This window comes from Galleria mellonella, unplaced genomic scaffold (assembly GCF_026898425.1).
Source record: "Galleria mellonella isolate WM207_F2 unplaced genomic scaffold, CSIRO_AGI_GalMel_v1 utg33, whole genome shotgun sequence".
Taxonomy (NCBI): Eukaryota; Metazoa; Arthropoda; class Insecta; order Lepidoptera; family Pyralidae; genus Galleria; species Galleria mellonella.
In genome coordinates this window covers 2539227-2566931 of record NW_026442079.1, presented here as the reverse complement: position 1 = coordinate 2566931, position 27705 = coordinate 2539227, and the positions used below count along the sequence as shown (strand labels likewise).

The following is a 27705-nucleotide window of genomic DNA, read 5'->3' as shown; positions in this document are numbered from 1 at the left end:
ATATATATATATATATATATATATATATATATATATATAGTGTGTAGTTATAATATTAAATATATATGTAGCGATTACGTAAAAACAAACGTAGTGTAGGAATATCTACCAGTAGAAACAACGACACATACAATCTAAAAACTTATATATAATATCGATAAATTTTACTTGTATGCAGTACATACCTATTTTAGCATTTCTATGGCATTTTCTTTCTACGTATTTATCTAATATATGTTGTATAATATACCTACTGTATATTACCGACATTTATCCATGTCATATATGAGTTATTAGATTGTATGTGACATTGTCATTTCTACTAGTGTAGGAGAAAGAGTCGCTCCTATACTATATTAGAATTCTAGATTCTATATACATATTATATATATTATATACAAGTAAAATAAAAAAAAAAAGCGATTTAGTGGTTTACGATTAAACGCTATCTGTGCATCGTACAACTGCACTGATTCATACTGAGTTTAATTCTTGCGGATGGCTAGAGTCACAGACGTGGATTATTGAATTGACGGGAGTATCACTTCTACCTTGTCTTTATTCTTATGGTATTATTAAAAATAAAATATAAAAATAAAATCTTATCTAGTGTTCAGTTCGTTATATACCTATCTACAAAAGTATAAAACGTTGATCAGTCATTGTAAGGGAAAAGAGTTACAGCAATTTACATGTAGTGATGTGCCAAATCAGGTTGAGGCGAATACTTAATAGAAATTCAAATATTCGAGTACTCAATATGCAGAACTCGGATATTCGAATATTCTCGAATGTATTATTGAATTTATCATAAATTTTTCGTACCAGCATTTTATGAGTATTTTTCTTAATTACAAAAAGAAAATTTAGTATATTAGTTAACATTTATTATATTCAGAAAAGTAAACCTCAGAAAACTTTAAAAAAAATATTTGATTCGAATAAAATATTCGAATATCCGTAAAAGTATTCGAGTACTTGTTCTTAAACTCGCGTTAAGATTAGTTTTTTTAACGACTATTAAAATACTCGAATACTAAAAAAAGACCGAATTTTACCATCACTATTTACGTGTATAACCGATTTTCTGAAAATGTAAGGAGGTATATAATTTACCCACTTACCCGATAAAGGATATGGTTATAACGATATAAAGGCACGTGTTAATAACCACTAAAACTTATTAAAATTTATGTTTCTAAACGATTAAAATAGCTAAATGCCCAAAAGTAACGTAAGTCTTATAGCGGGGTTAGTTGTTTCTAGTGTTGGTATATAATAAATAGTACCTATGAATAACCATTTCGTCTGCATAGTCGTTTCTGTACTGTCAAGTAGTTGTACTTTCATAACTGTGTTTGAATAGCTGTGGTATTGAAATTGCATGGTATGGAGCCATAAAATAATTAGCAATGACGACGCATAAGGTGTACAATAAGAAAACTATATCTCACAATGAAAATTGACAATAATTCTTTAGACAAGATTTTTTTTATCCAAGAAGTAGTATAAAATATTTGAAAAAAAAAAAGTGAGATATATTAGGCATAAAATAAGGGAATGCATACTTGTATCTACTGCTATAAGGTAAACATTAACATAAATTGGCTCGCGCTATGTTGGCAGCGCCAGTTGGCAAGCTTAGAGATTTCAAGTACTGTATTAGAATGATAACTGATTTATAATATCAAATTGGCCAAACTTATTCCAAATATAGAGTTGTCAAAACGTTTCCAGGATTTGATTGAGACACGTTCTTTGATAGATAATCTCTTTAAAAAGAAATTAAAATACCTGTAGGAAAACTGTTGTAGCATTTAAAGAAAAAATAATTCAAATCAAATATAAATAGTTAAAGAACGGCATGAAAACAAGTAGATAAGTACACAAATTATCTAAAACAGATATTAATAGACAGCCAGACAGTAATTAAGAATAACAAACTGTTTCTCGGGATTGGAATAAAAATATTTTATTTTACTTTAATTTACGAGTAGGTTGAAAAAACAAACATTGCAAAATTACCTTCAGGTATATTTTTTTTTTAAATTTAAAAAGCAATTGCTGATAAGTAGGTAAGTATGTTGTCTTACAATAAAATCATTGAATTACTTTAACCATTAACAACACAACAGAACAGTTTCCGTGAGGCGTTAGCATTTCCTTCACTAGTTGGAGAGGCACTATAAGAAGAAAAAGAAGACGACTAACGTAATTAAAAATTCATACGATCATTATAAAAGCAGTTAATTTTAAATGTTCGCGTTGTTGACACATATTTTAAATGCACAATCGAGACTTAACGCAATGAAAAAATCTACCTTTACAGGTAAATAGTACCTACATACACGCTCCTTTAATGCCGACGTCTCGACGTGGATTGCATCACGTTGTGGTTACGACAGGACTGAAATTAGCGGCGTCTTCGTCTAGCAGTCTGCGTAGTCTCTTTGGGTATCCTCGCTCTGTTTGTATCTAGATCCACCCTACACACCGCAATCTTGGTATCCACACTACGTTTAAACAAAATATCGTGTCTTTTTAGTGTACTAAAACAGTTCTATTAATCACTGGATATTATATTGAAACATATTGAAAAAGCTTTATAAGTAGCAAACTCAGACAAACAAACGTAGAGTAGGGAGTCCCACTATCAGTAGGAGAGACAACGACACACTAATCACTGGGTGCTATGCTGTTGAAAGCCTATATACATCTTCTTTAATAAAAATTTTCGATTTTTTTCCTATTTTTAAAAGGCATAATGTACTATCCGAGTATAATAGTGACGTTCGGTTGATAGAACCTTCGGGTTATTCAGTTCAAACCAGTGATAAGTAGAGCTAACTTAGTGCACTAAAAACACTATAATTTGAATAAAGGCAGTGTTGATAAGTGAGCGCGGTGTGTATGGTGGATCTAGATAATAATAGTGACAGTGTGTGAGTACTCGAAGAGATTGCGTGGGCTGTAAGACAAAAACGCCGCTCACCTCAGTTCTATCGTCTGTCCTGTCGTCCTGTCACGACGTGGTGCAATCCAAGTCGAAACATCGGCAATAAAGAAGCAGGTATGTAGGTACTATTTACTTGCAAAGATATTAAATAAGAATTAGATTTTAATTTGTCTAAGCATTTAAAAACCAAGTTGTGTAAAACTTTTTAGAACTTTTCTTCTGCGGTTGTCTTTACATTAAACGTACCTCTGACTTATACATATACACACACAACCGAAATTAACGAAAGTTGTTTATTTATATGGTTGTTTGTTTGTATGGAAATTTGTTAGTGTAGATGTTATACACGTGATATTTTAAATAAAGGCTTTTGATTAAAAAAATTAATATGTTTGTTGGATTATAGAATTTTTCAGAATTTTCATACTTAAAGGGGAATGAGGAATGGAAATTTACTATTTAATTTTAGAAGTACAAGTTAAGAGTAATCAGTTTTCAAGAATTCTACCCCTCAGTACCTTAAAGTATAAGGATGAAGGATGAAATTTTGTATATTACGGGTAGATTTTGATTATAAAACAGAAAATACGCATTTCAACAATTATAAAAATTCATCACTGAGTGAATGAGGTCTGGCATTTCTGAAGCCAGACATTATGAGTCTAAATCTTTTAAACATCTACATTTGAGGAGGAGAAAAATATAAAATGGTAGTTTGCAATGTAACCGAATTTCATACGAAAGAAATTGCGGGCAACGGCTACAATTTATAAAATGGAAAATGGACTCGCAAAAAATCTAATAGCACATGCAAGCGAAGTCGTGGGCTAAAGCTAGTAATAAATAAGTACTGGTTGATTACGTATATCAAGTTGCTATAATTCATATGTACTATGTATATAATTCTTAGTGATGTTAAATTTTTATTTAAGGAGTATGCAAAATCGATTGTGAATTAGTTACCAAATTCGAACGCATTACTATATGTTCCAAGATCTGCATTTATATTTATAAAGAAATCCGGAAGAAATAGGTATTATACTAATAATTACCTTTTAAACTCTTTTCCCCTTATAATTTAACAAGAAGATCAACCTTAAATAATAAGAAATTACTTAAGATTACAAATTATAACTATAGTACCTACGTAAATATTCGCACCACTTTACCACATTAACACAAAAATCTTATACAAGAGAAAACGATAATATAATATATTTCTTACCCTATTAGTTATGAAGCTGAATTTATATATACCTAATATCGACGCTAGGAAGGCAAAATGCATTAAATGCTATTTGGTGAATTTTACAGGAAATAATGAAACGAAAAGACAAAATAATAATAAGTAGTACAAATGTCTATTCCAGTATTACAGTTACTATAGCATCTTTGTATTTTGAAGTGTTTTTTACTAATAAAATATACCAAAGATATTTCTGTGGTTGGCCATTTTGTGACCTGGATACATAGCCACCTGCTTCCTTTGATTACTGAATTAAATAAAATATCATTTGACGCAGAAAATAAACTGAATTCAATGATATTATGTATACTAAAATTATAAAGAGGTAAAGTTTGTGAGTTTGGATGTTTGGGCTAATCTCCAGTACTACTGATCCGATTTTAAAAATTCTTCTACTGTTGGAACGTTTTTTGTTCAATATACATTTTTTGTAATTAATCACAATAAATCTATTAATTACATAAGTGGGAAAACATTTTATAATATAGCGTGCGCTACCTGAATGGTTTGAAATAAAGGAATAAACTTTATAGCAATTTTAGAGTCGACAACGTGCACGTGACACTCCTAGTGTTGCAGGCGCCCATAGGTTATAGTAATCGTTTAACATCAAACGGGCTATATGCTTGTTTGCCACCTTTGCAGTAAACAAGGCAAAAATATTCATTACTTTTAGCTTTATAAAAAAGTTTGCGATACCGTATATCAAAGTTTAATATCTTAGCCAAAAACATGGTTTTGGTGGTAAGTACAATAAATTTTACAAGATCTAGTTTATTCCTACTCCATTTATAAGTTTACTCTTTATAGCATTACATGTTCATTAATGCAGTTGGCCAGAAGATAATGTGAAATAAAAACAATGAACAGGTAAAATTGCGTAGTCGCTGTCGCTGGTCGTGCGAGAATGCGGGGCGTGGTAAGGTGCATAGGAAAAACTATATAAACGCGCGCACATCAAAATGCTAAATAGGCCGTTCATTTAAAATCTTAGAAAATAATGGTAAAGTAATTTCTCATACGCCAAAATACCAGCCTTACTGTGTTGAACAGTTTAAAAGTTACACAAACAAACACTATACCCGTTAGAAACCGGGGCAGCTCACTACATCGCAACATCACTTTTAATACATTTTAACTATCTAGCATCGATATATAAGGTTGCAAGTATTTCTACGATATATATGTTACTATATTGCGTAATAGGTAAATTTTTAAAAATAGAGTACATATTGTACAATATGAAATCTAACTTTATTCAGTCAAATTAAGCTCTTCGCTAAGCAATTGCTACCTTTTTTTTGTATTTTTAATAGTTCTACCAATATCCACATATCTGCCTATTGATATTTTTTAAGAATTTATTTAAATAGGTAAATATCTAATTAACTGTATAATTTATACAATTATACAGTTAATTTGTTTATAAACAGTTGCCATTTTCAATCAAGTAGTCAGTTAACTTGTTTATCACTAGTAACTAGTAAGAACTAGTTGCTGGAACACGTTCAAATATTAATACAAAGAACATTTTAAAATAAAGAAAAATTAAAATCACTATAAAATATTAGCTGCTCGGTTACGAATGAATCTACCATCTCACTCGGTCGTTTTTAATGTCGATACTTCTTTAATTCAAGTTTTTCACTTTTATATATTGTTTTTTAAACTTTATCTTTTATTCAAATTTTTACCTGATTATTATTAACACAACAAAAACGGAATTAGCTAAATAGATGCTGTTATATTCAGTTCTAAAGTGACATGTTTTAAGTACTAAATAGTCGTTGTACATTCGAAAATTAATTTTTATTTAAAATATAGATTAGGTTATATACATGAAATTTTAACACTGTATCATAGATGTTTGATTTGATTATTTATTTATTTTTATGGTTTATTGGTAGAACTACTTAATTTTTTATACAATATTTCTATACATATATTTAAAAATTAATAGTTAAAATAATAATTGGCACTTTAATTGTTTTAATTACTTAAAATGTTAGATACCGCCAATGATGTCTGTGACAAAAAATTCACACAAAATAAACGGTGAGTAATTACTGATACTTATTTTCAATAATAATATACAGATTTTTTTTAAAATATAATTTTTTTGTATCCACACCAGAACAAATGGAATTGGCGTTGGCGTAGAAGTGTCTAATCGATTGATTTTATATAATAATATACATATATAAATATATAATAAAATTATAAATGGCAAGTACTTCAAAATATTCTTTAAAATTATCTAAATGAAAATGAGTGATTATCTGCTGACAATCTCTACTACTTTTTGAACCCCTTTGCTTTTGATGAACGAGCATAATGAAATCAAGAAGACAATTGACGGTAAAAACAATAACTTTTACAGATGCTATGGTAAAAAGAATATGTGTAATTATAATAACTAGATCTGGCTTGAAGCGTCTAGTAGTTACATCTATCTACAAAATGCTGAACTGTAGGTACTTAACTATACACTTGCTTTCTTATTCATAAAAAGTAAAACCTGCTAACTTATTTTAGCTATTGAAGTGTTTTGGTAATTTCCTTCAAATTAAGAATTCAGCACAAAAGAAAAAAAAAAAAACATTTCATTAACTAAAATAGGTTTTTAAGAAGTTTGACGTTTTTATGAATAAGAGGTTAGGTATTATAATGTTAGATACAAATTCCTGATATTTAAACAATACTCAGTCTTACACTTACTTAGACATGAATAATATAATCTAGGTATTCTAAAATGTATATTTAAGATCAAAATGAAAGCTTATTTCTATATAAATATATAATTATTTTATATATATATATTTCGAATATCTTATTAGTTTTAAATTTAATTTCCCTTTGAATAATACATAAAAATAATCAATTTTTGACTTTTTAAACATTATTCGGTTAAAATTTATTAAGATGTAAGAATTGATAGTTTCAGTAGTTAGAGATCAAATTAATTTTGAATTGTAATTTTTTATATTTACACATTTTAAATATCCAACCATTATAGAATACAAAATATAAAACATATAGCAATATGACTAAACAGTAAAGTTCTAGACACTATCTTTTAAAAATATGGCACATTACTGTTGAAATATTTTTATATTAAATATTATGTATAACAAAAATATCAAAAAAAAAACTGTTTTTATACTTTTAAAATTTATTAAACAAATATGGCATGTTTTGTACTAATAGAACAGTGCATCAAATAAATCAATAAGTACCAGGTAAATTTATGTATTGTTTATAATAAATTATATTAATACACAAATCCATATATTTGTTTGTAATTTGATAAAAGATCGATCTCGAAAACAAGACATTCAAAAATCGATTAATTTATTTTCTCAAACATGCTTAAAAATGTGAGCATTATTTTGACAATCTTCGAGATAAATCAAAATTGCCGCACTGGCCAGATACATGCGGGCAGCGGCCGGCAAAAGTTGTATGAAAATCCATATGTGTCGTGTTTTGCGGCCAGATAAATTACTATGTAAACTCATATTTGTCCTGTAATTTAAAAATGGAATGACCTTTTACTTCGAAACATGACTACCAAGGAAATAACTAATAAAAGGTTTTATTTAAATTTCGAACTGGCTTGCAAATAGAAAACTGTTTATTGAAAAAAGAAAACAAAGGAACATTATGGCGCGTGAAAAATTATTATTGTTTGTTATTAGTCTTTGAACTTAAAAAGTAAAATTGTGTTTTTGATTTCCACGCATTGTTTGAGAAAAGTACTATACAAGCCTTGGCCACAACTAGGAATTGATGGACTCACGTATGTGTGTCTCGGCCTACGTTCGTCCATCAATGCCTCAGTTGCTGACCGCTGCAGTAATGTACTATACATTACTAAGTAAAGAAAAAAAAAAAAAACAGATTAAAGTATACATTTTGTACAGTAATACTTAGATAAATTATATTATAGAGACGGTAATTGGAATTGGTAATAGAGTATAAGTTATTACATTTACTTGTAGAAATAACATACATTACAATAAGAGAGGTATGTATTTGATCAAATTTTATATTTTATATAAGTAATATCCTCATTTGATACATTTATTTGATAGAAACTTGTTAAATTTTATAAACATTAAGAGGGGACAAACTGTATATTATTTTATTATAAATTGTATTTTTAATAGTTGTAAGATTAGCCAGGGAAAATAAGTCACAGAAATCATGTCCGGCTTATGTTGAAATATTAATATAAAATGATAGGACTGGGAATTATAACATTCGACATTAAAATTAGTATTGCAATGGTAAACAATGTAAATATATCTATGTGTAGATAGACTCACTCATCATTACGAAATGCATTATTGCCACTTTAATTATGTTTTGATTAAATCTGACAATTGACTATCCATAGGCAACAAAAATATATGCTGTAACAAAATTTGTTAGCTATTATTTTTTAGTTTATTTATGAATCACCTTCGGTTTAACCATTAATCGTACTAATCATTTTTTATTACAATGCTCTCGTTTCTATGGCGCTAACCATTCAATAAAAATAGAAATAGAAGATAGAAGCCGTGCTTTTTTTAATATTTTTAATAATTACAATAAATTTTACAGCAGCTTTTGCCACCCCTGGAAGTCAAAATTTTGCGATTTGGCCACACTTTTGCTACTAAATCCGTACTCAAGGTGGCAACATAATAAAATATTTTAAAGACAGGCAAGATTTATGTAAAGCAATAAACTATAAGAGATAATGTATACTAATTAGAAATTTTATAACAAATTAACAAATAAAAGTATTATTTAGAGGAATTCACAACATAATTATAAAGCGGGGTTGGGGACTGTTATTAAAACTAACAGCCCTATTGCAATGCTAACAATATACCCTATCAGGTCGGTTTTTTCAGGTGCTTTTATCCTCACCTATCATTTTTCACTGATGCTTTGCCGGCGTATACCGATAGCGCTAGCAGGATCACTATTCTATTTACAGCTATAAAAAAAATAGGTAATGTTCATCAGACTTGTATCGAAATATTGAAACATCTTTTTAATCCAAATTGGAACTCTCATAAAATCTGCAAATGAATTTTATCAATAAATTCTCTAGTTTTTAACTACAAAACGTCAAGAAGTGACACACATCATTGTTAGGATCTAAGAAAATGTAGACCCTAATAACTACATAAACCTGTAATTTAGATATTTTCAATATTACGACAGTTTCCGAATAGATATTTAGTCTTTAGACTAGTTCATATTCCACTAGACAGTGTGTCTTAATACAAATGTCAACCAGGTAAACTTTTTTGTTCTTGTGTAAGTGAATAGGAACACCAAAGTGTATTTAAACTAAAAAAAAATACAAAAATGTATAAAATACATTAAATGACAAAAAATAGTTCTCAGTTCTAATTGAGAAATCCACCTGATGTGAGAAAATTTTCACTGAATTACACACAACAATTTTTCATCGATATCCTGAAAAATGGCACTTTTAGATTTAATAAAAAAAAAATAAGTTTTTTTTTGTCAGTGCTGCGTGTGGTTGGTAAATTAATTAACATTACGACTTACATAACACTGGTAATGATAGAGCGTTACATGAATATTATGTTATTAATAATTTTTATTGTAGATACTTGTACTGTTTATAATCAAGGCTCATCTAAAATAGAATGTTTCATGGTTCCTTCAGGACGAAGTTTATATAAAGAATTGATATAGCATCTATTCGAGATTGACCAAAATAGTCCCTAAAACATCTATATTGGGTAAATTATAGAACAATGTAAAGATAACGTTTTTAAATAGTTTTCAATTAGATTTTTGAGTTGTAAAATATCACAAAATATTAATTATTAGTACGAATAAATTTTTTTTACGTTTATGTTGTTAAAATTTAAATGATAGCTATTTGAATTTCTTGCCTTTTAAGGGTCTGAATGCGAGTCTTCTGCGTTGTCGAGTTCTTTGAGGATTTCTTGAACGTCCGCCGAGATCTGTAGTAAATAAAAAAATATTATTAATAAAGAATGTAGTAATTAAGACTAAAATTAAATAATAGCTACACTTGCTAAATAATTGAGCAAATAATCAAGAGTACTCATATAATTTAGTTAGATAATATTTATTATATCAACTTACTAGTAAATCTGGAAATGTCGGATCCAATATAGAGTCTAGTGCCGCGTCAAATTGAGAAAATGATGAATTGAGAACTGAAAATAAAGAATGATATTAATTTTATATTTATGGATTGTATAACATCTCGCATATACAATATAAAAAAGTACGAATAAAAATTACTTACGATCTTCATCAAAAAAATCATCAAGCAAAAAATTTTGTTCATGAATTTCTTCTTCTTTTTTTGCAGCTACTTTTTTCTTTGACGCTATTTCTTGATCATTACAATCACTTGGCCGTTTAATACCAGATTGAGCAGTGATTGTTTCTGGTACTTTTGAAGTAGACGGAATTTTATTGTCGTCACGTTGTGGAGATACATATACGTGATATTTTATGTCCGATCCTGACTCATTAGCATCGTCTAAAGAATCAGAATTTTTATTCAAGCTCACATTTGAAAATGTAATTGATGCCGTTCCGTTGTAATTGCCCGTTGGTGTGTTTATATTTCTTGGCAATGATTTGATATTAGAATTCGTAGTGTTAAAATAATTAGAATTATTCAAAATAATATCAGCTGGTTGAGATTGGTAATATATGTTGCTAAATTTAGTTTCTGATATTGTTGGTCCATTATATTGTGTTGGGATCATCGTAAGAGGTTGGGATGAATCGACTTGATTTTGCTGGTAGAGTGGTACTTCAACATCAGTTATTGGTGGATAAGCACTTATATTAGTAGTTTCTGATTGTTCGCAGTGGTATGTCCTTTCACAACTCTTTGGTAGAGGAGATATAATGCTGTATATTTTTTCTATGGCCTTAACAATTCTGTCTTTTTTTGGCGGTATGATGGATAAGCGAACCGGTGATATCTCGAACCGATCTGGGGATATACTGCGCGGAATATTATCTACACCCGGCGATGGTAAATTAGTCACCAGGTGAAGTATAACCTTTTCCAATTGCCTGGGATCCTCCACTGGGATAACTTGACTGTCATTCGTCTGCAATGTAATTGTGTATCAGTATCAAATTGAATAATTGAAAATTAGCGTATAGAAAATTGTAATATCTATATTAATATTATTTATTTACAAAACAGTTTGATTACTAATGGCATTATAAGATGATTTTGAGATGAATTTCATTGGATGTTCAACAAAATCTTATGTAGCTCATAAAATACCTTATGGTTTCCAGAACTAATTTAATCTTTAATCTTATTTAATCAAAATAATAATTTAATATTATATTTTATATATATATATAATCGAATTTAATAATGGACCGAATTACAAATTAGTGATAATTGAAATTGCCACAAATATTAAGTCGTTAGTATATAAGTCGTAAGGAATTTACTAACTTCTTTATTAGTATCCAATTCTTCTGGGGGCTCCTCATTGTTATTTACCATTAAAGTAAATTTCTTTTTCATCTTTTTAATCAGATATTGACCTTCTTTTTCATCCACTACTGTGTTGGTGCATACGAAACTAGTTACAGCTCTAGAACCATGATCCACATCTAAGCGACCTCGAGTCCTCATGTAGATGAATTGCCCATTTTTCGTCATCAAGCGATAACAGGATTCACCGAATAAACGATGTTGATCGTACACTGCAATAAAAAAATCTCATTATACCAACAAGGAGTACATAAAGAATCATCAATATAGTATTTGTATAAAATAAAATATAAAACAAAAACAGAATTATTTAATAAGTTCATTATTTTATTTCTACAAAACCATCAAACTATGTACAAAATGCTGTGTCCGAGTTGTCTGTACTGAAAGTGACTACGCAAATATTGTGTTTTGCAGACGGTGAAATCTCATAAAGAAATATTCCATGATTTATAGTGGTTATCTATATTTGTTTTTATGTATGTCTATTTTAATTTGGATATTAATATATAATAATATATACGTTACGTTCAATAAATTGTCAAAACGAACTTTTATAAACATAGACAATTAGACAAACATATCAAGAGTGAAGTCAATATCCGGCTCGAAGGACCACGTTTATGTTTATAAATATGCTGGTTCTTTTTATTTAGGTTGTTATTTAATGATTGTATTAAATTTTATTGCAAATACCGTCTGTTGACGTGATATATTACATTTTTGTTACAATTAATTTATATCCAATTTTCTTTTTATATAAAATTATAATTGTCAATATCTATAAATGTTCATTTTGAACAATATGTACGTTTCAAAGTTTCAAATTATTTTACTATAATAAAGACAGAGAAAGAATTAGGCAGGATAAGACAGTGTACAAAATTCTCCTTTTTTATAACATACATACTTATATGTCATCTAAATAAACTTGTAGAATTCTTTTTAAATATGTTTATATTATTATAAAAAGAGATGTTACATCTTTTTTATCACGCGATATAAAAAATAAGTTAGGAAATAAGCAAGACATAAAAATAAAAGCATCGTTAGTTTCATTCTATATTACATATCAGGTAACTCAAAAAGTATTGCGAGAAAAAGTTTTTACGTATGTGAAACTGGCCAGTTATAATTTAGTTAAAGATATGTTTTAATATAAGTAAAAATAGGTACGTTTTAAATTCAAAACTTCCCTCCACATTTTTTGCGAGCTAATTAAAATTACCGTGTCTCATTGAAAAATGGATTTGCGTCGAGAACATTTTCACGCTATGATTTTTTACGATTTTAAGTGTGTAACCGGACAAATGGTACGATAGACTTCAAACGGCATTCATAGACGAAGGCCCTTGTAAGGTAACCGTATATCGTTAGTATAATGAATTTAAGCGTGGTCGACTAACTTTGGGGGATGAAGAAAGAAGTGGTCGCTCTTTGACGGCAGTTACGGAAGAAAACGTGCTAGCTGTGAAAAATTTGATCCAAGACAATAGACGAGTTACATACGAAGAGATTCAGCATATACTGCAGATTGGATCAGGAAGCCTTCACGAGATTCTACACGTGCAACTACGGGTGCGAAGGACAGTTTCACGCTAGCGCACAACCTCACCGATGTTCAGAAGCAGGCAAGGGTGGAATGGTGCAATGATATGATAAATAAATTTAAAACAGGCTCGTCTCGGCGTGTTTACGACATCGTTACAGGTGATGAATCCTGGATTTATCAATACGATCCAGAATGAAAGCGCCAGTCGACGGTTTGGGTGTTTCAAAACGAATCAATACCTACCAAAGTAAAGCAATCTAGAAGCGGGGGGAAGATTTATATCGCGAACTTTTTTAATTTGACTGGCTACTAGGTGTCAATTCCTTTACGAAACCAAAGAGGTATTAACGCCGAAGGGTATATTACCAAATGCTTGGCAGAAGTTTTCTCTGTTGTGAGCAACTAGCGACCAAATACAGGCCTCCGCTTGCTACTACTCTACCACGATATTGCACCCGCCCACACCGCAATCAAAACGAGGGACTTCTTAGACAGCACACCGGTCAAACTCCTGTGTCACCCTCCTTACAACTCTGACCTAGCACCATGTGACTTTTTCTTATTCTCAAAAATAAAAAATCAGTTCAAAGGGATACAATTTTCGTCGCCGGATGATGCGCTCTCAGCGTATGAGCAAGCTGTAAACGAGGTGTCTGCGGCGGACTGGAAAAAGTGTTTCGAAAACTGGTTCTGACGCATGAAACTTTGTATAGAGGCTGGTAGAGAGTACTTTGAAAAGATGTAATAAAAATATATTTACCTATAGAACATTTTTATTTAGTGTCGCAAAACTTTCCGAGTGTCCCAAGTATAGAGTAAAATTTAGCCGGTAATTGAACAATTAAACGGAATTATATATAACTATTTTTTTTTTCATCTGGTTCTCGCTATATACTTTTTATCGTTAGTAACGTAAATATGAAAGTGAGCTTATTTGTTGCCTTATAACGCCTTAACGGCTTAATTAATCACTATAAAATTTGGGATAAAGAATTATATATTTTCATATAAAGCTACTTTTTGACGCGGACGAAGTCGCGAATTGTACAATGATTGGTGCACTATATTATTTATTCCATTAATTTTTTTTTACTATTTTAGACATCATTGGATGCAGATTTTAGGAGCTTGTTTTATCGCATAGTGTGAATAGTATATTTACATTTTATTGTAGATATTATTTTCTATTAATTTGGGATTGTTGATTTAAAAAAATATGGTATTTTTGGGTTTTAAAAGCGATGCCAATATTTTGAATATTATACTTTGAATATTGTTGTCAGCTGGAGGTAAACGGGTAACTTAGTACAAAGGATATGTTTTATTCAGTTGTTGTTACATTTTCAATCAACGTAAAAAATAATAGATTAGACCATTTAGTTAAACTTGATCTAATTAAATAAAACTTGACCAAACTATACCAAACATGATTTATACGATAAAATTTAGCCTAGTTGGACTAAATTTGATTAAAGTGACAAAATTTAGCCCAACCTGATTCAAATTAGTCAAATTTGGTAAATTTAGTCAAATTGAACCAAACTTGGTAAAACCATACCATGTTCGATTTAAGTGATCAAACGGACCAAACTTTGCTAAAGTTATCTAAGTTAACTAAAATTGATCAAAACTGACAAAGTTTGACCAAACCTGACCAAATTATTAATTTCAATTGAATTTAAAATAGTATTAACAAGTTTAATCCAATATGGCAGATTGATCAAATTGGACAAAATTGGTTAATCTGACATAGGTCGGTCAAGTTTAGACAAATAAGGTCCAGTTTGACTAAACTTTGGTCTAATTTGGTTAAATTTCTCCAAATTTGACGTAATCTATTTCGATTTAGTTTTTTTACTAACGATTTTGTTAACGAATTATTAATTTAATTTTTATAATTCTTAATAACTCAAATTGCCTGAATGAAATAAATAAATAAAAATTATAAAATATATAAAAATAAACTAAAAAGTAAACTTTTTGGATTCGTTATACAAAATTATTGGGAATCGATATTCATATATAAAATGTCAAAACTAAAATACTCATATTGAAAAAACTCCTGTGATGAAAGTGGCATATGACAATTTTTTTTATGAACGACCGTATACCATAGTACCGAACTATACACATAGACACATTGACGTGTGAGTATTTATTATTGTTAATAATACACGTTGTGTGTTAAAATTAAATTGAAGTTATGTAATTACTTAATAATTACTTCAGTCACGTCTTTAAAAAATAGATGTTCAAAATTTGAATTTGAAGATATCCTATCATATACATTAAATATTATATCACTGTCTAGACCAATAAATATTCTTGAGTTATGAAATTTTAGGGACTCCTTAAAAACCTAATTAAAAAGAGAACAGTTTAGTCTTAGACATACAATTTATAAATACACACCTAATATCGTCACTGGAGATAAAATTGTATTAAACGTCTATAACTATTAGAACTTATTAGCAACAAAATTATCGTCGGTTAGCAACAAAATTGTCATCGGTATATACTCGTAAATACTTATAATACTAATATGCTTAACTTATGATATTAAATTTAAACTTTAACAAATGCGTTGTTGTTACGCAAAACAAATGGAAAAGTAGAAAGTGGTTATCTAGAGACGTAGTTAGGTACTTATTAGTAATCTATGTCTAAAGTATCTAATAACAATTTATAGTTAGCGATACAGACATTTCAGATGGTAAACAAGCGTATCAGCTAATATATATTTATACATATAATTGAATATATAATTACATTATATATAATTACATATGTTTAATTTATATCAGTAATTTATTAAACAATATACGAAAAGGTGACATTTACGTAACTTACATAATGGGCTATGCACTTGTTTACTGAATTTAATTTTCATCAAAAATATTTAAATGCATTTAATAAAAAAATTAACTGATCCGGCGTAAGTACACATATGTAAACGTTGTACCATATCACGAATAATAATTATTGGCTATTATTTTTATTTAGTATCATCACAGTATAAGTAATAGTACTAGATAAAAATGACAGTATTAAATAATAGTATGGACACTACAGTATGGACACTCCCTGCCACCTTCTGCCTGCCCTCACCCCCTCTCAAATACGCGTTAGCGCCCAAATTCTAAAGAACCTCTCCAGTCTATCTCTCTAGTCGATGTCAGAGAAAAACAGAGAAGAAGAATATAATATTCACGAGGTGTGAAGAGAATAAGTAGCTAGTCTCAGCTAGTTTTGATTTTTATCGAAATCCAGAGTTATTAAAAATTTGAAATTGGGAATCGTTGCGGCGCGCCAAACGATTAAATGATAACAATGTGTTACAGACATAAAACGTACTACATTTTTCTTAAACTATGATAACACATGATGTCACCCATACATTGCTATTACTAATAACAAAGGTTCTGCAGATAGTACCTATATACATGATTTTTTTTGCCGACATTTTAAAATTCAGTGAAAATATTCATAATTGTGAAGAGTAACGGTAATCTAATAAGTGAAAATTAAATACTAGTACTAATGTAATATTATATCATGATATATATTTATTTTACTGATGCAGTAAATTAAAGCGCACATTGCATAGACCTTGACCGTAAGAGCGTGGGCGTTACCTTTTTGTCTCCGCTACCCGCGAAGAAACATTGCGACGACAATGAGTACAGAGTTGTATTACCATACAAGTTCAGGTAAACACTATGTCATAGAAGGAAATCAAAAGTATTCGGAAATTGATAATTGAACTAAATATAAACGAAAACCCTTACCTATATCCATAAATACAATAAAAAAGTATAGAATTAAAAAAGCGTTACTCGTTAAATGGATTATAAAATAATTATTTACTAAATAAAAATAATTATTTACAGAGGAATAATTCTGGATGAAGCCGAAACAATTATCGGAAACGACAAACATTGTAAGTTTATAAAATTGACGTTGTGTATGCATATAGACTTAGTTTTGATGTATTTGTAGTCGATTTCAAATATAATAAAGCCAAGTTCATTATATTTAACATAGATGCCCTCCATCGCATTGCGTTTTTAATACACATTCAATTTTAAAAATTTGCATTGCATTATTTAAGGGTAATTGGAATTACCCTTAAATAAATTCAAAACATCTGTTAAATCATATTTACTGAGCAAAGCCTATTACTCACTAAACGATTACTTGAATGACGAGTGTGCATGGCAATAGTTGTTCATGCACTGAATTTAATTGCATTTAATGTTAGACATAGACACCTATATAAATATACATTGTAAATAAACTGGCTTTAAAAAAAAAAGTAATTCAATTGAGTTTCTTGCCAGTTCTTCTCAATTGGATCTATATACCGAACTGGACGGTAGGGAAAAAAATAAAATTATAATGTAAAAATTTGACGTTCATAAGCGGCTAAAATGTCCTACATGAATAAATGATTTTTGAATTTGAATTTGAATTTGAATTATTATATATTAAAAATAGAGGTATACATATTTTGGCAAGTACTATTATAATTCGCTTTGCAATTACATAGACATTACACATATTGTAAATAATTTCACGTAAGTAAGCATACGTCATAGAAAATGAAGGAACAAATTGAATATCTACCAATTACGCGCGTAACGTAGGTAAGTTATTATTCTACGTATGTTTTTTTGCAATTTCTTCAGTGCATTTCCACTACACTACAAAAGTTTTACGACCAATCTTCACACTGTTGATTTCACTTAGAGCCTTTATACATTAGCTAACGCGATTTAGTAACATTTTTCTAAAAAAAAATACAATTCTTATCTAAGTGTTACGTATAACTTTGTGACATAATATTTATTTTTACTTGTGTGTCCAAGAGTTTATTTGACGATATTTATTGAATTTAATTCAGACGCAAGTATAAACATAACATACAGACATATTAATAAATTTTTATATTTATATAGTCTAATAATGATAAGTCCTTGTAACATATTATTGTTTATATTGTTATCATACATTTTCGTGTGAATTTGAAGGAGTCCTTAATATTTCATAGTAACAAAGTTTGATAATATTGTTGTTTTAGAAACAATATGTACAAAATATATTTACTTACTCTCTCTAAGCGCGATAATCACCCAGCGGACATCATCCCGATGCATGAAGTTCATTGCGTTGACACCGTGGACTTCGTGGGTCATGTAGCCTGTCACAAGAGCAATGCGTTGTTCGCACTGTATTATTTGGCCGTCAATAGAGTGCCGTGTACGGTACTCCATACGGAATGATTCGATTTCACTCTCGGAGATGAAAGTATCGGTTGTAGGACGTACTACACCTACAAATACCTGTAAATCATTGAAAATTTCAATTTAGAATTATTTATACGAAAATAGCCGATTATAAAAATGAAGTACTAGCTATATCCAGTGTGTAAATTAGAAATAAAGATAGCTGTGTATTAATCTAAGACATGGCCTACTTGTATATTAAATTTCATTCAAATCAGTTCTGTTATTTGAGCGCAATTTAGTAGCAAACATATAAGCGGCCGTGTGGTCCCGGCATAGAATAGGCCACCCCTTCCTTTCTTGTAGGTGTCATAAAAGGCGACTAAGGGCGTCCCTCTTAAAATATCTTTAAAAGCCTGCAGCTGGCAACCCGCCTGCCAAGCGTGACAACGATTGGCAAAATTCTCCTTATGGGGAAGATTTATGTTTAGCAGTGGAAAGATGATGATGATATAAATGTTTAAACATTACATTTATAGTATAAGTAGGATAATTGGATCACTTTATTGCAATTGAATTGAGATTTGATCTCTAGATCACTGGAATCCAGACATCAAATCTCAGTACAAATTGAGAAGCGAGCTAAAAGGCACGCAGTGCTCTCGTCAAATAAGCTAATTTAAAGTCCTTTAGAAGAGGCTCATATAGTAGCTCTTCTTCATCTATTCTTCATAAGGTGCTTTCATAAGTATACTTACTGTCCTGCAGGATATCTCTTAAAGGTATGTCTTTTACTGTATTAGATTCTTGAAATGTTAACAAATGAAATATATTACTAAATGGACATACCTAGGGAGACATTTTTATAATTGACAAATTAGAAATAGTAGTCTAGCTTATACTTTTGTTTATACTTTATGTATGACAATGAAATGGTAACCCCTTCTGTGCTATCAGTGTACATTGGTGGGGCATCAGTGAGGTATGATAGGTGAAGATGAAGTAGGTCAATTGACCCATCGCGATAAATTCAACAATTCATTAATCACGATAGTGAACTGCGTGGAGGTCTACCTGATAAGGTATATTGCTAGCAATAGGGTTGCTATCTCCATTACTAAAAATCCCTTTTCCCCCTACACTATTGGTTTGGCGAGGGACTAGTGAAGGGCATAAAGATATTGCTACAAATAGGGGATAACCTTCGCATTATTAATAATCCCTTAGCCCGGTTATAATGAGTTGATCATTATTATAATACTAGCTGATTCCTACGGATTCGTCCGCTTGAATCAGTAGGTAGATATATAGAGTATCCTATGTGTAGGATGATATAACCTACCCGTGTAGGGGGAAGGGGTTGTTAGTAATGGGGAGGTTAGTTTCCATTGATATCAATATACCCTATCAGGTCGACCTCCACACGGTTTTCCCTGGAAACTATCGTGACTAATTTATCGTTGAATACATCACGATGGGCTAACTGATGTCTCCATACTCATCTTTCATCCTTCACTGATGCCCCGCTAGAGTATACCGATAGCGCAGGCAGGACACCATTCCATTATCATCCAAAAACCTACCTGTGTAACAATTTTAATTGTTCAATTGAATTGATTGATTAACAAACATACAAACATCTTATGTATAATTTAATGCCATAATATGCGGATTGTATGTTAGTAATCTTATATTCCTTAGAAGCGTAAAATTGATTGCTCGGTTTTGTTATGACGTGAATGTTCCATCGACGACTACAAATAAAATAATTGACGAGGGTTTTTTAATGTTCTATTAAAATTTATTCAATTAGCGAATGCAAATAAGTAATATTATAGAAAAAACTCGCGAGTTCATACAGTTATTTTTTGAATGAAGGACACTATCTCGATATTTAGTTAATCTGTAATTACTGGCATTGTATGTCAAATTTAGATCAGTGTGCATGTATTACATAGATTACGACGCGCCTAGGGGACTGACCTATGACACATAGTATAATTAATAGTTCTACCTCACCTATAAATAGTCTATTACTATTGTTCTTTCCAAGGTAAAACGTAACTCCTTATTCTTATGGTAAAACATTCTTACAACAATGACAAAATTTCAATGATCATTTTGATGTATTGTAATTTTTTTTTAGATATGTGAGTAGTTTCTATAAGTGTGAAATAACACTCCATTAGTTAAAAATAATTAATCACAAGTTTCTTACTTTTATGAATAAGGGAAGCTATTGTATTACTCATTTTAACATGAATTTACGAATCCAAAAACAATGATAGCACAATGATAATAAATATAATGTGAACATTCAATTATACATTGTTTAACAATTGACTTCTTGTTTACATTCTTTATTAAGCATCCATTAACCAGATAAGGACGTAGAATTCATTGTTGTTACTTGGAAAAGAAAATAAACACAGTAGGATTATTATTCTGTTTGTGGGAATGAAGTAACTACAATGTATCATCACTTCATTTCTGGAATGCTGAGAAAATAAAATAAATGTTGATTGTCAAGACAGATCGGTTTGGCTGGTTGACATTTATCTTGATGATCTAATTTAAAAGATGAATTAGAATAAAAAAAAAATACGTTGCGTTTTCTAAAATGTTCTATTGCTAGTAGTTGTCAGTAATAAATATTCTAAAATATACTAGGTGACCCGGTATACGTTGTTTTACCCCATACCGCCATCTACCGGATCCATTTTTTCTTATCGGAATAAAAACTATCATATTTTTCAAGTTAAAAATAATAATTTTATTAAAATTTGTTGAATGATTTCGAAATTTTTTGTATATCTATAACATTATAGAAAAAGATGAAGTTTTGAAACTGGTCGCGTGTATAAACCCAGTACTAGATTATGTATTTTTCAAATAATATAACAATATAAGTCGTTATTACGCAAAACATTACTTACTACGTCGTTTCCGCTGGAGCAAGGGTTGTCGCTACGTGCACGGGCGCGTCGTATCAGTTGACAGCATCGGTTGTACCCTTGACATGCCGAGTCTGATTTTCGAAGTGAGCCCTCCACGTGGCACGTAAGGTATTGACTCGGCTCTGATCGCTGGCCAAATTTTTTGAACCTACACGGTTAAAAATGTTGCTATTAATTGTATAAGTATGTACATATTAATGTTGACAGCTCAAAAACTGAGAGACTGTATTCGACTTGAAAAGAATAATAAATTGTTGTCGCTTGTAATGAAAAGGAATTATACCTCTTTATCTGATAAATAATTCACTGTCATGTACTGGGACCATTGCTATATACCTCCAAAATAAATAATAAAATAAATCATTTTAATCGGATAACGACTGATGAAACTAGATGTCAAACTTTTAATATTTTCAATATAAAAATTATTTATTACAAAATATTTTATTCCACTATACTAAAATCTTAGATACATAATTAACATAAATGATTCTAATCCCCTTACCACTGATTCCTGTTAGCATGATTATTAAAGTATTGATGTAATATTTACCTTACAATGAATCTTCTCTTGTCACTAGCTAGTGCTGCAGCAACCATCTGCCTTCCGTTCGGCTCATCAGGCACTAGTAGTTCTCCATTTGAACCCAATAAATCACTCCTGGGCATAAGTTGTTCTCTCATCATTTCTCGGTCGTCTTCGTGTATGATATTCAAGATATTGTGCCCCAGTAATTCCAGCTATATCATAGAAATATAAATTCCATCCAATTAGATGCACTTTTTAATTGCGAACGGCTTGTTTTTATTTGAGTATTGGGTAATTAGAAATATTTTTTTTTATATTCATAAACTTTCAGGATGCACCAGATACAAAGTAACTAATCTGTAACTGTATAAAGTAGTTGAAATTATATAATAGTTATTTCCACCTTACATGCAAGTATATCATTTTGGCGGATATTGGAATTAGGTGTGGAGCGGCATGTTATTTTTGCTGAGTACGGTACGTAATCTCTGTTACGTCAAAGAGATCAGGAAAATTTTCTAAGATAGAAAGACACCATATATAAATCATATACGATTGATACGCTGACTTCTTTCAAATTTACATAATATTTTAAAAATAATACAATTGCCAATGGTTACTTCTAACTAATTTTTTACTAACATATATAGAAAGCTTTAAATCCTTTCTTTATGTTGTAACAGAAGGACATTAAACTAAAACACTGCAACGTGTTCACTCTCATTTTATTTTATTACAGTAAGATAAAGTTTCTGCATACCTAATTATTCTTTTATACACCCATAAGTAGCCGGGAAGTGAATGATTTTTATCTTAATAAAGGGTTACAAAATAGCTCACTACGAATATAAGATTTAAGAGAAAAATTGTATAAAAATTTACTGTATACAGTTAAGGTTATAAATACGGGGCACTTAGAGATTGATAGGCATGAGATATAATTCTTATATTAAATATATAAATTTTATATATTTACTCTCTTCCACTTTTAATAATTACTTGCAAAATTATTACTCACAGTAAAATAATTTATGTGACTTGCAGCTTTTTATTGACTTTAGAAAAAAAGAGCACATGCGTTATTTAGACAAAAATAACAGTAACTTTAATTTAATTTATATAGATTTTTTAAATAGTTACGTATATATATATATATATATATATATATATATATATATATATATATATATATATACGTAACTATTTAAAAAATCTATATATACGAGTGTGTGTGTGTTAAACATAGGCTATGTATGATTTTGAAAAATCTATCTACCCGTGCAAAGCCGAGTCGCATAGCTAATAAATAATAAAAAATAGTTTAATTATCAATAGGTTGGATATAATATTCAAATAGGCACGTTTTTCTGTTCACAATATTGTATTAGTACAGATAGTCCTAGGAGAGCAGAAACATGTAGTGTATGATAAATTATCACTTACTAGTGTGGTCTCTGTACTTTATGGAGAATAAATCAATGTCGGTATTAAAGTGGAAAAGAGACCATAGGAATATATTTATAACGTACGGACTGTTACCATTGACTTCAGTTTTCACTATTTTATTGCAATAATTATTTATGTAAGTGTATAATATTTTATTTATTTATATTATATATATAAAGGTCGTATAATACTAGCTCCATCACGTATCTTTGCCCACCAAATTATGATAAAATTACGCCTTTTGTACAGTTATACTTTGATAAAATATAGGTTGGTACTACTTGTCTCTACTTACCACAGTATAACCAAGATAGCGCCGAATGTTCTGTGAAACGACAACCACTATGCCTTTATAGGTGGTGGTGAGCAGGAATCCATTTAGATGTGCTAAAAGTGCTCGTATAGATCCTGGGGAGAACACTTGATTTGATTGGTCGATAGATTCTCCAAACACTGTGACAGAGAAAGAGAATTATATATTATTAGTTATAATCCAGTATTCGATTTAATAGCGTAAATTAGGATAATAAGTATATTTTGGCTATGCGGTAATGGATAAATAAACATACCACTGTTTTTCATCCCTACAAAATCGACTGAAAAAACGAATACACCATAAACCAGTGTCTCAGCATCACTGCTTACACCAATGAGATACAGGCGTGGTAATATAGGTACTTATTTTACTTAATCATCAAAATTGATTTAAATTGAATTTGAGTAACATTGCATAAAAAATAAAAATATTTTGAGTTTATTACTGTAGTCCAACCGGCATTTCATGATTGATGACAAGACGTAACTGTGTTTTTTGAATAATGCCTGTGATTTGGAATATAAATTATTAAGTCGTAATCCTTATAGAGTGAGAAGAAATTATAATAAGCTATGTCTTTGTTTATTTATACTAATTTAATGTCAATTTACGTTCTCTGGCCATCAGCCAAACACAACTAATTGCTCGTATCACTTCACTGGCCATAATTTATGTTCAGAAGCTAATATCTAGTAGGTGTATAAATTCGCACATTACCTGTACATGAAAACTAATTGTAACAATTTTGTACGGCTCTATATACAGACAGGACTAAACTAATGTGGTATACTGAGCCGATGGAAAATGATAATATTAATGAAATTTTAAAGTTACTTCTAAAAAAAAGTTCGAACTGTATCAATCGAAAAATCTGGTGAGATCGTGACCAATCGCGTTTTGTAGATATCCTCTCTGTCGGTAAAGATATATAAATTATATATCTTAACCTCAGATTCGTAAAAAATTGGACAGACTTTTTACTTTGCATTTTATTCATTTATTTATTAACGTATTTAACCTGTCTAGTAAGAAATGTTATGTTACGAGCTTAAATTATTAGTTTTAGATTTTAGAGTCATCTTGGAATAAAAAGCATGCTACTTTAGTCTCTTTAAAATCTGACTTCTCCTTATAGTCAAGAAAATTAACTTTGAAATTATTACAGAATCTATTTTAATATTATTGTATGTGTTATTGTTGACCAGTTTTTTATCGATCGATATATTGAATAGAAAAATTGATATAAATTTCTATTCTCCAGACAATTTTACTCTTAGTCAGTTCTTATGTATAGTAGAGACGACAAAAAACGTGCAAAACTGATCTTTTACAGATAGGTAGCCACATTGTTTATGCCTGTAATAAATACTCGACTTGTTCATATTTTAACGAGTATTATTTCATTTAAATTGCCATTTAATATCGATTATTTTATAATCGATTTTTTACCATTATCAGAGTCTATAACAATCTATCGATAACAGTCAGAATCGAACTCACACTCGCCCTTTCAAATCGGCATAGTAATACACTAGGCCACAACACCATCAAGCTAAGTCAAAGCCACTAATACATCGTAATTAATTAGCACGCTATGTGTGAATGCCCTTACAACAAAAAGCATGGCAACGCACGTGCTAAAACATAGTATGATGTCCACACACACGTTACTTCGCATGTTTGCAGTCAACAGCGATTAGAGAATTGTAAACATATTTATGTTTTAAAATATTTATTACGTTATGTTGTTAATAGGTTAAATTTTCCAATTTGACTGAAATATGTTAAAATTTTACATGTGTGCATATATTACATACTGTTAACAGCTCATTTCGTATTGGTAGTTCTATACTACCTAGACCTAAACTACCGTTGCTCTGTATATAGAATTTACTAATAATCTACATCATAAAGATAGCCCACGCTTACACTCTGATGACTATCAATTTAGTTACAAACCGACAGACAAATATGAACTTTGTATATGAATATTATTTGGATAGGACCAGTATATTAGTGAACATAATATTTTGGATCTAGAGAGCTAGTTGAACTTCGACAGATTATTTGTATTGTACTTGCATTATAAAGAAAATTAACTAGTTACAATTACAATTAAATTAAATAGTAAAAAAAAATGAAAATAAAATCAGCTTATAAAAAAAGGTTAAAAAAAAACTTTAAGTCCACTGCCCTACCGTAAAAAAAATTTGTTAAAGCGTTTAGGTTAGGGGTTTTAATGAGATGAAAATGTAATGGTAATTCCATCTGCGCTATCGGTATAATATGCTGGTAGGGTACCTGTGAATAATAATACTCGTAAATAAGAATGATGTTAGTTGGTTTCACAATAAGCTAACAAAAACTAAAAATTTGTCACGACAAATTGATCACGAATTAGGCAGGTAAAGTTACCATTCTATTTTCATTTTTAAAAACATCAGGAGACCAGGCGGAGGTTTACCTGATAAGGTGTATTGCTAGCGATGAGGCGGTAAGACCCCATTGTTAATAATTCCTTTTCCTCTTTAAAGTACAAGTTTCCAAAATTTGAAAATCCATATATGTATACATACATAGACCTGAAAAATATTGCTCTCTACTCTTCGGCAGTCGGATAGAAACTGCAATAAATGAAAAATATAATTTTTCATTTATATTTTTCATATATAAAATATAATTATCCATTTTAAGATAATCATATCACTTTTCATAATAGCTTTAATAACATGAAAATTAATCATCTACGGATTAAGCGAGTTGAGTCTTGAAATAGAATTGTACTTTGCTCTCTTTATGTAGTTTAGCAGAGCTTTATTATGTAATTATTATATCATAATTTACGTTGCATAGTGTTATATTTATTATAACAATAGATGTCTGTGAAGCTGTTCATGCCGCGGTGTGTGTAGGTACCCAAGAAGCTATGTATTCATTAAATGCTCCATCGCATTGGAGAGACAAGAGCGATGGTGATAGACCTATAATTCGATGGGTCCGATCTATGGTATATCCTTTTTAGGCACAGGGTGTACAAAGGTGGTTTTCCAGTTGGGTGAAAATTACCCTGTGGAGTATGATAGTGCAAAAAGACACGTAAGTATTGGACACAACTCAGAAGCACATTGCTTTAATACTAATGTCGGTATGCTGTCTAGGCCATTCGACTTACTGACGTCAAGAGATAATAATTCCTGGCGGACATTCAGTTATGATATGGAAATCACTGGCTTGGATTCCCCGTACCACGGGTTAGTCGGTGGTACAGTATCTACTGCGTCTAAAGTCAAATGCGAAGCAAAGATAATGCCAAGCAAATCAGCTTTTTCTTTTGTGCTACTGGCCAAGTTACCATTTGGTTTAGATAAAGGAGGTAAGGACTATTGACTAAAGTTGCATTGAGCAACTTAGGCCAGCGACCAGAAAGCATGACTTCTAGAAGAATGACGTGTCAGCTACTTACTAATTCCGCTGATGAAATCGAATTTGGCACTGGCGATGACTCTTTTACTGAGTCTCAAAGCAGCGTTTAGTTTCCGTCTCACATCAGAAACACTAGGATTCCTGTTGGTACGAGCCGTGGTCCAAGCTTCGCATGCAGTTTTTTTGCTAATCTAGCTTCTCTGCAAGACCGATTAAACTACGGATGTCTCTTCCATGCCTACTAGTATTGCTTTTGTAATAGCGGTTGTATAAGATTCCACATCCTTCGACGCAAAGCAGAGCTGTGTCCATGGGTACGATGCGTAGAACTTTTACAATCCATCCCAATCAGCCGACCTATAATGCCACACGCGACGTCTTCCAGGAGGCCGGGGAAGATTACTTTGATTCAAACCCTACCCAAATATATAGTAAGCAGTTAGTAGAGTTCATTGTTATATAATATTGAACTGTCATTTAGATTTGAAGTTTTACATTAGTGTCCAAAGGAAAGC

The 27705-nt window shown here is 30.4% G+C and overlaps 1 protein-coding gene across 2 annotated transcripts in view; it reads right to left on the bottom strand.

Annotated features, from left to right (window-relative positions):
* Window positions 1-88: 88 nt before the first annotated feature.
* Window positions 89-27705, bottom strand: part of LOC113517474 (aryl hydrocarbon receptor nuclear translocator-like protein 2) — a 60929-nt gene continuing 33312 nt past the window's right edge. For both annotated transcript variants that reach the window (XM_031911529.2, XM_026902148.3), the window contains 8 exons: window positions 23747-23904; window positions 22030-22217; window positions 21456-21624; window positions 18405-18636; window positions 11701-11954; window positions 10513-11338; window positions 10347-10420; window positions 89-10201 (listed from right to left, as the gene is read on the bottom strand). In XM_031911529.2, the coding sequence (XP_031767389.2) occupies window positions 10133-10201; window positions 10347-10420; window positions 10513-11338; window positions 11701-11954; window positions 18405-18636; window positions 21456-21624; window positions 22030-22217; window positions 23747-23904 (1970 nt within the window). In that variant the 3' untranslated portion in view covers window positions 89-10132. The remainder of the gene's footprint in view (window positions 10202-10346; window positions 10421-10512; window positions 11339-11700; window positions 11955-18404; window positions 18637-21455; window positions 21625-22029; window positions 22218-23746; window positions 23905-27705) is intronic.